At 56.1% G+C, this 16,679-nt stretch overlaps 1 protein-coding gene across 1 annotated transcript; it reads left to right on the plus strand.

Annotated features, from left to right (window-relative positions):
* Nucleotides 1-4,777: 4,777 nt before the first annotated feature.
* XIRP1 (xin actin binding repeat containing 1) lies at nt 4,778-13,974 on the plus strand. The gene is made up of 2 exons (XM_019727589.3): nt 4,778-4,938; nt 7,795-13,974. The coding sequence occupies exon 2, from the start codon at nt 7,799-7,801 to the stop codon at nt 13,289-13,291; it is 5,493 nt and encodes a 1,830-aa protein (XP_019583148.3). The 5' UTR covers nt 4,778-4,938; nt 7,795-7,798; the 3' UTR covers nt 13,292-13,974.
* Nucleotides 13,975-16,679: the final 2,705 nt, after the last annotated feature.

The following is a 16,679-nucleotide window of genomic DNA, read 5'->3' on the forward strand; positions in this document are numbered from 1 at the left end:
GGTTTTGTCTATTCTACCTTGTCAGCCTCCCTCAGACTCAGCCCCTCGTCCCCTCCACTCTGCCATCATTCAGAGCATGCGCTGCTATGACAGGCCCTCATCACCTGCCTCCTGTGACCCAAATTGCCCCCTGATTAAAACCCTTCAGCAGGGGCCCAAACCCTTACCTGACACTCACGACTCAGCCCCCGCCTGCCACTCAAGGCCACTGTCCACCCTCTGCCCTGCACTCCAATCGCACTGCACACACCACACCATCCACACCTCTGTGCCTTTGCCCACTCTCCTCCCTCTGCCCAGAATACACTTCCTCCATCTGCTCACGGCCAAAACCTCCCCGTTGTACAGATAGAAAAACTGAGCTCAGAGAGCTGACACAACTTGTCCAAGGTTGTGGAGCTGGCAAATGATGGAGCTGGGGTCCCAAAGGAGGACCATTTGAAAGCAGCTCCTTTCTCTACTCTGCAGCATCTGGGCTCTGCTGCAAGCCTCAGTTTGTCCAAGTGCAAAATGGGAGGAACAAAAGACTGTGGGTTCTTCCTGCTCTGACTTTCCCTAACCATTATTTCTTGATTCTGAGAAGCTCTGAGGCTCTCTGCTGGTGACCCAGGGGTACTGAGCATAACTACCTAGGAGGCCCTAGCCAGCCACTTGGGAAAAAATGCTTAAGCTCTGGGCTGACTGGGTGACTGTTACAAGTGGGCAGGCATGGCCTTCTGCCCACCCCCCTTGACTGCTGCAGTTTCCATTCTCTTTTGGTTTTCTATTGCTGTGTAGCAAAACGTCACATGCATAGCAGCTTAAATGACACCCATTTATTAGCCCACAGTTCTGCAGGTCTGAATCTGGCACGACAGGGCTGGGTTCTCTACTCATGGTATCATAAGGCCGAGTCCTCATTTAGAAACTGAAGAAAACTCTTGTCCCAAACTCATTCAGGTTGGTGACAGAATTCACTTCCCTAAGTTGTAGGACTGGGGCCCCTGTTTTCTTGCTGACTTTCAGCGAGGGGCCTCTCAGTGGCTTAAGGAACCCACATTCCTACTCACATGGCCCCATCTTCAAGTCAGTGATAATGCATCAAATCCCCCTCATGCCTGAGACCCCCCTGACTTCCTCTTCTGCCAGCAATTGGAGGAAACTCCACTGGTAAAGAGCTCACCTGATTCGGTCAGGCCCACCCAGATAAGCTCCTTATTTTAAGATCAACGGGGAAGCACATGTCTAAATCTTCAAAGCAACCACATGAGAGAAGCCCATTGTCACCTCACCGATGGGAGAACCTAATGTAGCAGATGCTGTCAGTATCCCCCCTATCCCTTTCCTCCTCCCCAGGGCTCACCTGCTTCAATGGACAGTCCCTGTACAGGACTACAGCTTCAAGGCACCTCAAACTCCTGTATCTCTCTGCCTGAGGTGTGGGCCGGAAGTGTCGGGGAGTTAGTGCTTCCAGGAACAGCTCTCCACCAGTGGGTGAGGATTAGTGGATACACACCCCCATTTCCCAAACCCGTCTGAGGCATGTGCTACACCAGTTCTCAGAGGGTCCCCTGTGGGATGAAGCACAGTTGCCCACAGACGTACTTCCCACCTGCTTTCTTCCCGCCCCCAGCTCACTTTGTGACTCTCTAACTACATTCCTCCTCTCCAGTTAAATCACTTGCACCCAAACACTCCTCCCAGATTCTGTCACTGGAAGATCCCAAACTAAGATCCTAGGGTGCAGAGAGCTGGGGGACTCTCAGAGGTCATATAAATAGGGAGGGACAGGCTGGCGATTTGATCTCAGGCAGTCTGACCTCAGATCCCACACTCAAAAACCATGCTCTGCTGCCTCTCCTGCAATAACCACAACAGTCCCATGGCAGGAGGGTGCAGCTCTCCCTGCAAATCAGCCCATCCTTTGAGCTGACCCCAGAGCAGAAAATCCGTTCTCTGGGTTCAGGTGATTTTATCAAGAGGCTGAGTGGGTCTGTCTCCTGCAGGCTTGGAACAGACCCAGCCTGGCCTGTCCAGAGCTGTCCCTTGGCACCAGGGTCTATTTCCTGGGTGGAGGGAAGCCAGGACTGCCAGCCCGTGCCTTGAAGGGCACTTGTCTTTGGACCAGGAGGATACACTCAGATCTGGGACCTGGAGAAGCTGGGGGTGGCCAGGATCCAGGAAAGAACTTGCTGAACTTATTCATATATAGAGTTTACAGTGTGCCAGGCACTGTTCTAAATGCTGTGGGTGTGTGATAAAATGTATATTCCTCACAGCAACCCTTTGAGATATGTACAATTGTTATCCCCATTTTATAGATAAGGAAACGAGGAACAGAGAGGGTAAGTACCTTGCCAACGTTGCACAGCTAGTACGTCTCACACATAGTCTGGCTCTTAATCATTGCTGGATGCTGCCTCTCCTGAAACTTGAGGTGAGCCTGCTGCCAGCTACTCACTCTGAGCTCTGCCTTCAAGTGCCAGCTCTCCAAGGAAACTTAGGCGTGAACTTCCAAACAATCCCCAACTTTGGTGGAGCCCCACTTGGAAGGAGGGGCTGGCAGGGGAAGAAGCCCTCAAGACTGAGAAGCAGTTGGCCAGAAAGAAGGACCGTGGTTGCCAGAAGACAACACCCTTCACTCTCCACCCCTTCCCCCAAGTGTCCTCTGCCTTCTAATCAGCACAGCCATTCATCCTCAATGTGTTTATTTATTCCTAGCCTCATTGCCAAAATAATTTAAGGGAGCTTGAAAGGATAGGTGCACGGTATCTCCATCAGCGATACTCCCATAAATAATGCCTGGCTTACTGCCCTAATGGCCTTGCAACTGACACCTCGATGATGTGATCGTGTTAGATCATTACACATGGGGTGAGCAACGCTTCCTGGTTTTGTTAGAACTTTCCCACTTCTAAAACTGAAAGTCCCTTGTTCTGGGAAACCCCTCAGAGACGGGCATCAGGGACAGTTGGTCACCCTCGTTACACAGGATGCAGGCCACAAAATCTACTTGGTAGAAGACTGAAAATTTAGGTCAGAGCTTCCTAAGAGCCAAGGCAAAGAGAGAAATACCATCTGTTAGGAGATTTTTAGCGCCTTTATAGTACTGTCCAATAGAACTTTCCACAATGATGGAAACGTTTTGCACTGTCCAATACGATAGGTACTGGGTACATGTTTCTATGGAGCACCCAAAATGTGCCCAGTGTGATGGAGGAACTGGATTTTAAATTTTATTTCATTTGAATCTATTTAAATTGTCACACGTGACTAGTGGCAACCATATGGGAAAGCACAGTTGTATTTGATAAAAACAAACCAGGTGGTCAGGAAAAGCCTCTTTCTTAACACTGAGGCCTCAGAAATTTCTACCATGACTCATCACACATAAGGTGAATACAAAAGTGGGTTCCACCTGGGTGCTTCACTTTTCTTACACCTATTATAGCAGCAGGCACTTCTATAGCATATGCTCTGTGCTAAGCACTCTTATAAACCCTTTCCTATGTTAATTCATTCAGTTTTCAAAACCATCTGAGCAGGTAGGCACTTGGGGCATCCCTGAGATACCTAAGGCTCCCCTTCTCCTAGCCTTTACATCGCCCTGACCTTCCTGGGAAAAGCCAGGAACTGGGGAGCAGGCAGAGGGGTAGAAAAGGACCGGGGAAGCCAGTAGGATAGAAGACCAGGGAGAGGGTTTCCTGGATGCCCGTCTCCCTACCCTCAGGCCAACACTATGAGATAGAGGTTGACTCAGTGGAAAAATTGAGCAATGCCTGGTATCACTCCTTGGCACCAGAGGGCATTCGGGATGTCGGAAGGAAGATCCTGTTCTGCCAGGTAACAGAATGCACCTGTACGGCCTTAGACATGCAGCCTGGGCAAAATGCCACCTTTGCATGTGCTCTGGACGATCCCCTATGCCCCTTACCACACCGGCCCCTTCCCGAGCCTACCGTAATTGCCAGGATGTCTTGAGCCTGCTAAGGCCTTCAGGCTCTGGGCAGCAAAGGAGGGGCAGGCATGACCCCCCACACACACCTCCTTCTGTGGAAAGCTGATGACTCCAGGGTCAGAAATAACCCCACAGTCAGCTCCCTGCCTGCCACTCCGTTCCCAGAAAGTCTGGGCCCTGAGTCAGAGGGAAGAGCCCAAAAGTCAACAAGGGCCCAGATAATCTGCTATGAAAACCACAGAACCATTCCGTGGAATTCTCTGATAAACCAGAGACCTAGTGAAGAATTGAGGCCTGGAAATTCAGATGATTTCCCCCCGAATCCAGCTGCATTCAGGACCGTGTAGATCTGACCTGTGGGGCATGAGGAATAATGGGGATCTTTAGTGCAGAGGGATTGGGGGAGGAGAGCGGGGACTTACTCTCAAAGGTACCCAGGCCGGGACCAGAGGAGGAGGGCACAGGGGGCACACACTCATCAGGAAAGCTCGGAGGCCAGTCCAGAGTAGGGAGGTGGGCTCACAGGACTAGGCAGGACCGTCCAGGGGTCAGATGCCCCTCCTTATTCATTTCCTCAAAATAGTCTGGGACACCAGTACCCCACACCCTGACTGAGTCACTGAGCGCCGTCCTTTGATCAGACTTGGGTGAATGAAGTGCTCCCTCACTCCTGTTCACCTCCCCAGCAGAAAGGACATGTAACTGATTCCCCAGGATGGAAGAGTGACTTCCACAAGCCCTAAAAATAACTGAACCACTTCATATTCTGAACTTAGCCTCTCCCGCCCGCCCCCACTCTGGCCCACCCCTTAGCCAGCAAGATAAAGGCAGCTGCTGGGGCTGGCAGGGGACAGAGACCCGGGGCCAGGGCAGTGAGAAGGCATCTGACGGAGCCAGCGGAGCAGGACCAACCCCAAGCAAGAAGCTAGAGAGGAACGACAAACCTTAGGCTGCCCCCGCCAAAGACCCCAAGCACGCCATCAGCCAAGTGGGACCCTCAGGTGAGTAACCTGCCTTTTGTCTGTCCATGGCAGGGCTGGCTCTCCAGGCTCGGGTCCACTCTGCACCCTCCAGATGGTTCTCAGGATACCATGTATTAGGGGTGGCAGAAGGAAGTTAAGGGGCCATGCAGCTGGACGTAGGTGAGTGGAGGGGTCTCTGATATAAAGGCTCCATGAGGAAGTAAAGGGAATGGTTGCCACAAGCCTGAAGCCCACAGAAGGGCAAAGTTCTTACCAGTCTAAAAAAATCCAGAAAGGCTTTCCGGAGGAGGTAGCCTGGAGTTTTGATTTTCAAAATACAGGTATGGAGTTCTTAAGGCTTCCAGGCTTCCTCCCAGGCAGTCTCAGTGTCTGGAGGAAAGAGGGGGAGAGGAGAGGTGGGAGAACATGCAGGTGGAGTGGGGAAGCAGGCCCGACTCTGCCTTGTTAGTCTCCATGAGCAAGGGGCAGGGCTGTCTCAGCAGAGGGTCCCACTGCCCTCCACCCCTCCCTCCGTAGCTGTCACCCTCACATTGTCCTAGGGGTGCCTGCTGGGGAACAGAAAGGCACCACAGCCGATAAGAAAGCTTCACACTCTCTTATTTCTTGGGAGCCAGGCCCCATGCCCAGCTGTTGTGGGTGAAAGTCTTGGCATAACTGGCCCCAGGAATGTCTCCCCAGGGCTGGCCTGAGCCCAGCTCCCCACATATCATGGCCTAGGACCTGGGCTGGGATGCCCAGACCATCGCCTTGCCCAGTGGGCAGACGGGGTGGGGGCGGGGGAACGGAGGACAAGCAAGGGAGACCAAATCTGAGTCTGCCCAGATGCAGAGACCTATAGAGGGGCTATGCCAAGGTGGGGCAGACTGGGGACAGAGGTGGGGTCACCCTGAGGGGCTGGCGAGTCCGAAAAGGCCATGTTCTGGAATACTTCTTGGGGCTCAGGCCCCTAACCCTAAGTCTGGGCCCAGTTCTGAATTCTGCCCTCCTCCTCCTCCCTCCCTGCCTTCTAGAAACTTAAGCCTAAGGGTCTCAGACCAGGCAGGGGTGAGGATGGGAAAGCCAGGAGTTGGGTAACCTGCTTCAGGCCTTGCTACTGTTTTGCAGAGCCTCCTGGGACAGCTCCTCCCCCCTCTTCGGGCCCTAGTTTCCCCATCTGTACAATGAGGGGTCAGGTTCAGTGACCTCTGAGGGTCCTTAGGTCTGACATCCCTGGACTCCATGCTTCTAACAGTTTGGGACCATAATGGATTCTGGAGATTCCTGGGGGTGGCAGAGGGGTGGAGTTGGTGGCCTGCATATGCCATCTGCTCAGGACACACTGGTGGTGACAGGACAGGGAGGAGGTGGGGACAGGCACAGTTTGCCTTTGGCAGGGGGTCCGCCTTAGAACTCAGAGACTACAGGAACTCCCCCAGAGTGTATGGTGAGAAGGGGCAGGATCAGGGAGCCCAGGCTGGAGAAAAAGATAAAGTGAGCCCAGGCGCTCAGGGTAACTGGCTGAGCCTGCGCCTCCCTCAGGAGGGGGCCCAGGACTGCCATGCTGAGGCCAGGACCTTCGCTATATTTAGCACCGAGTGTGAAGCAGAGCAGTGGGTCAGGGGCAGTGGGAAGGGGACATGCTTCTCATTCTTTCCCTACCGGCCTCTGGGAACTGTTAGTACACCTGTCACAAGACAGATAAGACACAGAGGACAGAGACCAGAGACCAGAGAAGGGCTTGAGGGGTGGGAGGCCATGAAGGGGGGCAGGGGTGAGCTGGGGGGAGGCAGTGCCTTGGTGGAAGTTGATTCACCTGAAGAGGAAGAAAGGACAGGAGCACAGAGCCAGCGTAGGGCCGGTTGCACACCGTTGGGACTGAGTCTCCATGAGCCAGGGGCAGAGCTGTCTTTGCAGATGGTCCCATTGCCCCCCTCCCTGTAGCTGTCACCCTCACACTCTCCTAGGGGTGCCTGCTGGGGAACAGAGGGACACTATAGCTGATAAGAAAGCTTCACACTCCTTACCCTCTTGTTTCTTGAGAGCCAGGCCCGCAATAGGGTCTAGGAACCCCAAGTCAGCACTGCCTGTTACTCGTTCACCAAGATCTGACCGTTTCTGGGCCTCCGTTTCTTCATGCTTAATTATGAGCGTTTGGACTAGAAGAACCTTGAGATACCCCAGGCTCAGACGTCTGAGTCTTGGCATATGGCACAGAAACCCCTACCTGGGAATCAGAATCTGGCTCTGCCTAACCATGAGATACCTGGTGAGCCTCTACTGCTTCCACTGTAGCGTGGGCTGCGGGCCCCAGCTATGCATCCGTGGGCCTGGGACAGGTTGGAGAGCAGTTGAAAGCCCAGATAGGGATTGGGCAAGACTCCCAGTGAAAGTGGCAAGCACGCCCTCTGGTGTCCGGAAAGGGCATTTCTTCTCCATGGTAAATAGTCACCAGTTTAGGGACCTGCTGCTCCCTAAGACCCCATAAATCAGGATCCTCCTCCAGGCCACTCACCTGGGACTCTGCCAGGGAAAACTGATTTTGATAAAGGAAGGTGAAGATGGGGCACGTCCAGTTTGCCTACTGAAGGTTTGAGAATCCCTTGTGGGGCCGAAGGACAGAACTTCATGGCCAGCAGTGCCCTGCTTGCTCCCTAGCAACCCGGGTGATTCTGGGGACGCCAGGACCCACCTTGTTGGATGGCTCCATATGCCCTAAGTTCAAGACTCATCACACACCAAGCATACAGGTGGCAGAGTGAGACCCAGCTGAGGTCTGGAGAGGGCATGTTACCTCAGGGCCTTGGGCCTTGCTCCCTGCCTTTTCTCCCACAAACCGCCCCTCACCCCACCCCGAGGCCCCCCAGCCCCACCCTCATCTCTGCCCCTTCTCTTCAGGAGGATGGCCGACACCCAGACGCAGGTGGCCCCCACACCAACCATCCAGATGGCAACTGCAGAGGACCTGCCCCTCCCTCCACCACCAGCTCTGGAGGACCTGCCCCCGCCACCACCCAAGGAGTCCTTCTCTAAGTTCCACCAGCAGCGGCAAGCGAATGAGCTCCGCCGCCTCTACAGGCACATCCACCCTGAACTCCGCAAGAACCTGGCTGAGGCCGTGGCTGAAGACCTGGCTGAGGTCCTGGATTCGGAGGAGCCCACCGAGGGGGACGTCCAGTGCATGCGCTGGATCTTTGAGAACTGGCGGCTGGACGCCATTGGGGACCATGAGAAGCCAGCTGCCAAGGAGCCCGTGCCCGGTGGCGACGTCCAGGCCACTTCCCGCAAGTTTGAGGAAGGTTCCTTTGCCAATAGCATAGACCAGGAGCCAGCCGGACCTCGGCCATCCGGAGGGGACGTTCGTGCAGCCCGCTGGCTGTTTGAGACGAAGCCGCTGGACGAGCTGACAGGCCAGGACGAGGCACCAGAGGGTACAGAGAAGGAGCCCGCAGTCAGCGGAGACGTCCAGGGTACTAAGATGCTTTTTGAGACACGGCCACTGGACCGCCTGGGCTCCCGCCCCTCCATCCAGGAGCACAGCCCCTTGGAGTTGCGCTCAGAAATCCAGGAGCTGAAGGGTGACGTGAAGAAGACAGTGAAGTTGTTCCAAACGGAGCCGCTGTGTGCCATCCAGGACGCAGACGGCGCCATCCATGAGGTCAAGGCCGCGTGCCGCGAAGAGATCCAAAGCAATGCGGTGAGGTCAGCCCGTTGGCTCTTTGAGACCCAACCTCTGGATGCCATCAACCGCGACCCCAGCCAGGTGCGGGTCATCCGGGGTATCTCCCTGGAGGAGGGCGCCCGGCCTGACGTCAGTGCAACTCGCTGGATCTTTGAGACACAGCCCCTGGATGCCATCCGGGAGATCCTGGTAGACGAGAAGGACTTCCAGCCATCCCCAGACCTTGTCCCTCCTGGTCCGGATGTTCAGCAGCAGCGACATCTGTTTGAGACCCGAGCACTAGACACTCTAAAGGGGGAAGAGGAGGTGGGGGCAGAGGCCCCACCCAAAGAGGAAGTGGTCCCCGGCAACGTCCGCTCCACCCTGTGGCTATTTGAGATGAAGCCCCTGGACACTCCCAGAGACAATGTCCAAGTGGGTCACCTGCAGCGGATGGGTCCCCAGGAGGGTGAGGGTCTCCTGTATAAGCATCTATCTAGTGACAGCTCCTCAGCACTGTCCCTCTCTCAGACTGGCCCCCAGAGGGATGAGGTGAAAGGGGATGTGAAGACCTTCAAGAACCTTTTTGAGACCATCCCCCTGGACAGCATCAGGCAGGGTGAGCCTCCAGCCCCCAGGAGTGTAAGCAGAGCAGAAGGAATCGATTCTGCTGGGCAGTCTCAAGACACAGGGTCCCCGGTGTATGCCATGCAGGATGACAAAGGCCACCTCCATGCCCTGACGTCTGTCAGCAGAGAGCAGGTCGTTGGAGGTGATGTGCAGGGCTACAGGTGGATGTTTGAGACGCAGCCCCTAGACCGACTGGGCCGAAACCCCAGTACCGTCGACGTGGTGCGGGGCATCACCCGGCAGGAAGTGGTGGCCGGAGATGTGGGCACTGCCCGGTGGCTCTTTGAGACCCAGCCCCTGGAAGTAATCCACCACCGGGAGCGACAGGAACGACAGGAAGAAGAAGGAAGGAGCCAGGCCTGTCCCCAGCCTGAGGCACCCCCCAAGGGTGACGTGCAGACCATCCGGTGGTTGTTTGAGACATGCCCAATGAGCGAACTGGCAGACAAGCAGGAGTCAGAGGTCACAGATCCCACATCTAAGGCCAAGGCACAGTCCTTCACCTGGATGTTCGTGCCTCAACCCCAGGACAGACCAGAAGGCTCCGGGGAACAGCACCTGAAGGTTAGCCAGGTCCAGGCTGGAGAAAGACGGACAGACAGACATGTCTTTGAGACTGAGCCTCTGCAGACTTTAGGCCGTCCCTGTGGAAGAGGGCCGGTGAGATACTGCAGCCGAGTGGAGATCCCTTCAGGCCAGGTGTCTCGTCAAAAGGAGGTTTTCCAGGCCCTGGAGGCAGGCAAGAGGGAAGACCAGGGCTCGAGGGTGACCCCTGAGCCCATCCCTGCAGGCTCTGTGCACAAGTTCACCTGGCTCTTTGAGAACTGCCCCATGGGCTCCCTGGCAGCTGAGAGCATCCGAGGGGGCGACCTCCAAGAAGAGCAGCCTGTAGGCCCATCAGACAGCAGGGTGCTGGAGAGGCAGGAGACTGCAGCTGAGAGGACCCTGCGGACTCTGCACGCCATGCCTGGCATCCTGCACCGGGGAGGCATCCTCATGGAGGCCCGAGGGCCGGGGGAGCTCTGCCTGGCCAAGTACGTGCTCCCAGGCCCAGGACAGGGGGTGCCCCATATACGGAAGGAGGAGCTAGTGTCTGGTGAGCTTCCCAGGATTGTCCGCCAAGTGCTACGCCGGCCAGACCTGGACAAGCAGGGGTTGCTGGTTCAGGAGGACCCAGTGGGCCAGCTCCAGCTCAAGCCGTTGACGCTTCTAGCTCCAGGCAGCAGCGGGAATGTTGAAGACACGGACCCTGAGTTCCAGCAGTTGCTGGCTTGCAGCTTGGGCACCTCGGTGGCGAGGACTGGGCTGGTGATGCAGGAGACAGAGCAGGGCTTGGTCTCACTCACTGCCTACTCTCTGCAGCCCTGGCTGACCAGCAGGGCCCCCGAGAGGAGCAGTGTTCAGCTGCTGGCCAGCTGCATAGACAAAGGAGATCTGAGTGGCCTGCACAGTTTACGGTGGGAGCCACCGGCTGACCCAAGTCCAGTGCCAGCCAGCGAGGGGGCCCAGAGTCTGTCCCCAACTGAGAGCATCATTCATGTTCCCCCTCTGGACCCCAGCATGGGGATGGGGCATCTAAGAGGCCCTGGGGCCACCCCCTACCCCCCACGGGCCATTGGCAAAGCAGTCTCTCTGACTGGCAAAGAAAAGCAAGAAGACAGTTCCATTGGACAGAAACAGATGGCAGCTTTGGCACAGTCAGAAGGAGCCACGAGTACACCCCCAGGGCCTGGAGCCCCAGACCTCCAGGCCGCCATGCAGAGTCTGAGGATGGCAACGGCTGAGGCCCAAAGCCTGCAGCAGCAAGTTCTGAATAAGCACAAGCAGGCCCCCACCCAGGGAATTATCTCCCCCCACTTCCAGGATGGTCTTCTGCAAGCACCCACCACAGCCACTAGGTCTTCCCAGAGCAACACCGGGACTATGGCTGGAGGTGACCCTAGGATCCCAACAGCCCCCAGAAAGGTCAGTGGGGAACAGAAAGCACTGCCTGGAGGGCTGCCTGGAGGGTGGGTGACTATTCAGGATGGCATCTATACTGCTCAACCTGTGAGGACCTTTGACCGACCTGGAGGTGACCAGCCCTCTGAGAGTGAACCCCCACCAAGGGGCAGGGAGACTCTCCTCTCCACCCAGGCTCCCAGCCCACTCCAGGAAGACCCAGGTCGGAGCCTTGGGCCAGGGCGGGAGGAGCCTGGGGGCTGCACACAGACGGCCTGGGGGCCTCCAGAAAAAACAATGGCAGGAATGGGCCCAGGGGGCCTCCGAGCTGCAGAGACCACCCTGAAGGCTGCCTCTTTAGCCCACCACACTCTGGTCTCTGGGCCTCAGGCCGCAGGTGCCAGCCTACACTCCCATAATGCCTCTGTTCCCCCTCCTCCTCTCCCAGCTGCTGTGACAGGACCTGACTTCCCAGCCCACCATGATGAGGACTGCATCCGGCAGGCATCCGAGCTCCTGCAGGACCCCCTTCTCCACTCCCACAGCAGCCCTGTTGCCCAGAGAACCCCTGGGGAGTTACAGACAAAGACCCCGAAACTGGAACCCACCATGTCCCCAAGGAAGAAGCCCCAGCTGCCCCCCAAACCTGCCTATCTAAGCCAGATACCCCCTCCTCAGAGGCTGCCCAAGCCCTCAGCTCTATCTCCCAGCTCCTTCCAAAGAGAATATAAACAAGGTGAGAAAAATGCAGCCATCCCTCCGCCGGCAAATGTCCCCACCACTGCAGGCCAGGGATGCATAGCTCTGGCTGGATGTCCCCATGGTCAGAGTCAGCCCAGCTTTCAACGTGGCCCCAGCACCACGGCCCCCAAGCCCACCGACAGTCAGGCTGTGGACAGCAGTTCCCGGAGCCTTGAGTCCCCCAAGCTCTCAGCTCTCAGCAGTGAACACACCTCACCACAGCAGGGCCCCAGGCCCCTAGGAGAGAAGCCCATGGAAGGTTCCCAGCAAGAGGTCCCTGAGAGCCCTGACATTCTGCAGGAAAGCCAGCAAGAGCTCCAGAGCCTCCTGAGCCAAGTGCAAGCCCTGGAGAAGGAGGCAGCAAGCAGTGTGGACGTGCGGGCGCTGCGGAGGCTCTTTGAGGCCGTGCCCCAGCTGGGAGGGGCCCCTCAGGCTCCTGCTGCTCCCCGCAAGCCTGAGCCCTCGGTGGAGCAGGCCTTTGGAGAGCTGACAAGGGTCAGCATGGAGGTTGCCCGGCTGAAGGAACAGACCCTGGCCAGGCTGCTGGACATTGAGGCGGCGGTGCACAAGGCCCTCAGCTCCATGTCTAGCCTCCAGCCTGAGGCTAACACCGGGGGCCTTTCCCCAAAACCCCCAAAGGACCACAGTGCCTGCAAGGTCAGTGTCATGGGCAGCACTAGAACCAGGTCCAACTGCTCAGGCCAGGAGGTCAGGGGTCAAACTGCAGTCAAGAGCGAAACCGAGGTTCCATGTCATATTGAGGTCCAGAGTCAAGCCAAGGTCAGAAATCACACAGAGGCCAGAGGTCAAGCAGTCTCAACTGCCACCAGGAAGCTGGAGACATTCAGCGAAGATTTAGGCCTCCCTCGAGTCTTGCCTTCCAGAAGAGATTCACCCTCTTCCCCAACCTTCATCTCCATCGAGTCAGCCACAAGGAAGCTTGCAGAGGCCCCCAGCCCCAGGGACAGCCCAGATGTGAAAAGCACACACCAGGCCCAGGATGTGAGCCAGGTCCTGCTCCCGCAGAAAGGTGTCCAGGACAAGGCCAGGAAGAACGAAGTTACCCAGTGCTCTGGACAGCCCAAGGCTGCCCCTGCCTCAGCCAGTCCCCTGCCCAGCGAGCGGCAGAAAAGTGTTCTGGAGCTGCGGACAGGGCCTGGTGGCTCCCAGAGCTGTGGAGCCGTGACAAGGGTCACTGAGCAGTATGAGGAGGCAGATGAGTACAGAAACACAGCGCTCACATCCTCCACCGCGGTCGCGGAGCAGGCAGGGTCGCCCAGAGGCCAGGCTCCCCACCTTGGGCTCCACACCTCCCCTTTGTTGCGGCAGTTCCTGCATAGCCCAGCTGAGCTCAGCGGTGGCTTGGCAGAAGCCCAGAGGGTTCCCAGACCCTGTGGCCACTCCCAGCCTGCAGCCCAGTGAGGCCCTCCGCCTCTCACGGCAGCTTTCCACCTGTCCCTGGGGCACCTCCCTCCAGGGAACTGAGATGGGTGCTACCTTTTGCACACATGAGGCCAGGACCAAGATGAAAGGGCATCTTTGGAGACCTGTGGGTTGTTTGCCTTTTGTTGGCTCCATCATTAGGCCCAGTTCTTGCAAAGGAAGGAAGAAAGATTAGGAAGAAGTCTACTGAGTTGCCCGGGCACGGGAGTAAGATGAGGGCTCACAGCTGCTTATGGAGGGTGTAATATGTGCTGACACACACGCTCCTCACATAGACCTGACCCACGCGTCAGTCTGCGTGCCACTGCCGCACATGGAGCCCCCTGAGTGACCCATCACCCTCGGCCTTTATTTCTTTAATTATAAATCGAAATGTTCTCAGCCATCTGCTCTTTAATTCCTGGAGATGACAGCGCCAACTAGACACTGGATTGGTCTGTTGGGGACTGGTCTGAAGGCCCCAGAAGGGCCCTGCGGCAGCCCCTTTATCAACATCTCCATCCATCAGTGGGGTCATCCTGGCAGCCCAAAGGTCACACAGACAAGGTTGGCAATCAGAAATGCCCCTAGAAGCCAAAGGTACTGCCTCCCCGCCCCCACTACCCCTCACTCTGCATCCAAATGGGAAGAAAACAGTCTGAATAAACCCAACTTTTATTCTCTCCTCTGTGTGTGTCTGACTGTTTATGCATCTGTTCCAGAGTCTGGGTTCCCACTGTCAGGAAAACAGCCACAACCTCCAGGTACCCTGTTTTCCTGGCAACAGCAGTGTTGGAAGGCTGGGAAAAGCTACCCCTTCTTCTACCATCTTGGCTGGGACCCAGAAAGTCCTGCCCACTCCTTGCTGCCCCTCTACCTTTGGCCTCCCCTCCTGGTGGTTCTTGAACATGATCCTGGAATGGCATCTGACCAGAATCCTGCTCCAGGCCCCGGATCCTTCCCAGGGGGCCTCACTCCAGGAGAACTCCGGTGATCAAAATGGCTGGGCCACTTGTCCCTGCTCAGGTCAGGTGCTGTGTACAGAGCAGGGGTTCCTGGGAAGGGGAGGGCACAGATCCTGGCCTGGAAAGCCAGAATGATTAGGTGAAGGGCCCTTTTCACTCTTTCAAAAAGCATTGAGCATCTGCTACCACTCAGATCTGTTCTAGGCAGCAGAGACACAGAAGTGAGTTCTAATGGGGTTCTGCTCTCAGTGAACTGACTTTCTTTCAGAGAGACAATGAATAACCAGGAAAAACTGGATCACAAATAAGGATGAGGCACTCGACTGGGCCACTCTCTCACTCTGGAGTTGGGGTCTTAAAATATAGTGATGTGACAATGACAGGTGACTGCCTTAGAGGACTTGGCCAACGCAGACCTCTCTAATGAAAAAAAAAAATCTCACCTGAGATCTGAATAATAAAGAGCGAGTTATGTAAAAATGCATGCTAGGCAGAGGGAAGAGCACATGCAGAAACCCAAAGGTGGGAGGAAGTTTAGTTCCTGGATTTCCTGGATAGCCCTCTGAAGGAAGGGGCTTTAGCAAATATGATTGTCCGCCCCTCCCTACATCCTGCCTCCTACAACATTATGTGGAAATTTGCCCACACTTTGCTTCAGTTGAATAGGCACACTCCTATCCTACAGCCAGCCAAGGGCTCAGCCCTCCACACTCTCACAGCCCCCACCCCATTGCCTGCTCTGTTGATATGGGAGGGGGGTCCCCCTAGGGCAGCAGAGCTCTGACTTGAAAGGGGCCCAATGCCTGTGGAAGACTGTGCCATGTGGGAGCAATCAAGATACCAAATCTACCCACCTGGTCCCCATACCCACATCTTGCTGGGCCCCTCGCCACATGTCCACCTCGCCTCCCCTCTGTAGGACCTCACTTGATTCCAGGGACCAGCATCTTATAGTGTGATTGTTCTCAGTGTTCTCATCTGTAATATGGGCACAATTATAGTACCTACTATTGTGAAGATTAAGTGAATTAATATGTATAAAGTGCTTGGAGCTATGCCTAGCATCTGGAACTCAAAGACATATACTTTTAGTATTATTGTAATTATTAGTTTTAACATATCTTTTCTCACCTCCAGGTGGAGTCCCTGTCTTGTTCATTTCAGTATCTCTAGTGCTTGTCACAAGTGCCTAGGACTCCATAAATCTCAAATGAACGCACAGATGAATGAAATGATTAAATGAATTCACTGATTCATCCAACTAACATTTATTGAGAACCTACTTCATGCCAGGTTCTGTTCAGGGTGCAGAGAATAGAGATGAACAAGGCAGAATTTATCCCTAACCTCGTGAAACTTAGTCTTAAAGAGGGAAGACAGTGTATTACAAGCAGATAAGATCATTTTAGAGGGAAGCGATACTGTGAAGGAAATAAAAACAAGGTCAGTCCACAAGAAGATGTTGGCAGTTACTTTAGCTTGGGTGGTCGGGGAAGGCATCTCTGCGGAGGTGACCTGAATGACAGAGGAGCCAGTCCTAATGGCTGGAGGCAGCGGCCTCGGGAAAGAGTGGGAGAGGCAGGCGGATGGGTGAGCAGGCGGGCGTGAGCGTGCATCAAGGGGAGCAGCGGCCGCTGGTTGAGGCTTCGCCCAATGCACTGCACACCTGCCGCCACACCTGCCACACACTCCCCGGCTCCGCCTCTCCCCAGCCGGGGAGGGGGCGGGGCTGGAATTGGGGCTCGCCGGCCGAAGGCGGAGCGCACCCGCCTTGGCCCCGCCCCCGAACCCGGAGGGAGGGACTGCGTTCCCACCCGGCGTCGCCAAGGTGACGAAGACGTCACCCAGGCTGCCTGGTTCGGAATGTTCGGGCGGCGGCGGTCGTTGCTGGGAAACGCCAGGCAGGCGCGCAGCCAGGGGCCGGCTCCGCGCCACAGACACCGGACGCCAGTACGCGCTGTCCTGGCCGGCTCTGGCTCCGAGCCTCCCTCCGCAATTCCAGAAGGATGCCGGGTTCCGGTCCTCACCCAAGTCGCGGTTCCGCCCGGGACTAACCTGCCGACGCCGCGCCTCCTCCCTTCTAGTTGCTCTCTGTCACTGCCTGTGTCCCAAGTTTGTCTACCAGTCCCCATCTTCACGGCCATCATCCCTCCTCAGGCCTCCATCCAGCCCCCCTTTCGCAGACCACTACCATAACCTCCTGCCTTAGCCCTGTCTGTCCTAACAGTCTGTCTGTCATCCATCTGGTAGCCAAAGCTCTTACCAAAAGCTAACCAGACTAAGTCACTCCTGGATAATACCCTCCACTGGCTTCCCAGCGCACTCAGTCTGAAATCCAACTCTGTTTTCAGCAGCCCAGAAGAGCAGAATGACTTGCTTCTCTGCTTTCCTCTCCAACTTCACTGCCCCCATTCACCTCACCC

The sequence above is a fragment of the Rhinolophus sinicus genome, chromosome 5 (genome assembly GCF_057876585.1).
Source record: "Rhinolophus sinicus isolate RSI-liver-muscle chromosome 5, RSI-T2T, whole genome shotgun sequence".
NCBI classification, from domain to species: Eukaryota; Metazoa; Chordata; class Mammalia; order Chiroptera; family Rhinolophidae; genus Rhinolophus; species Rhinolophus sinicus.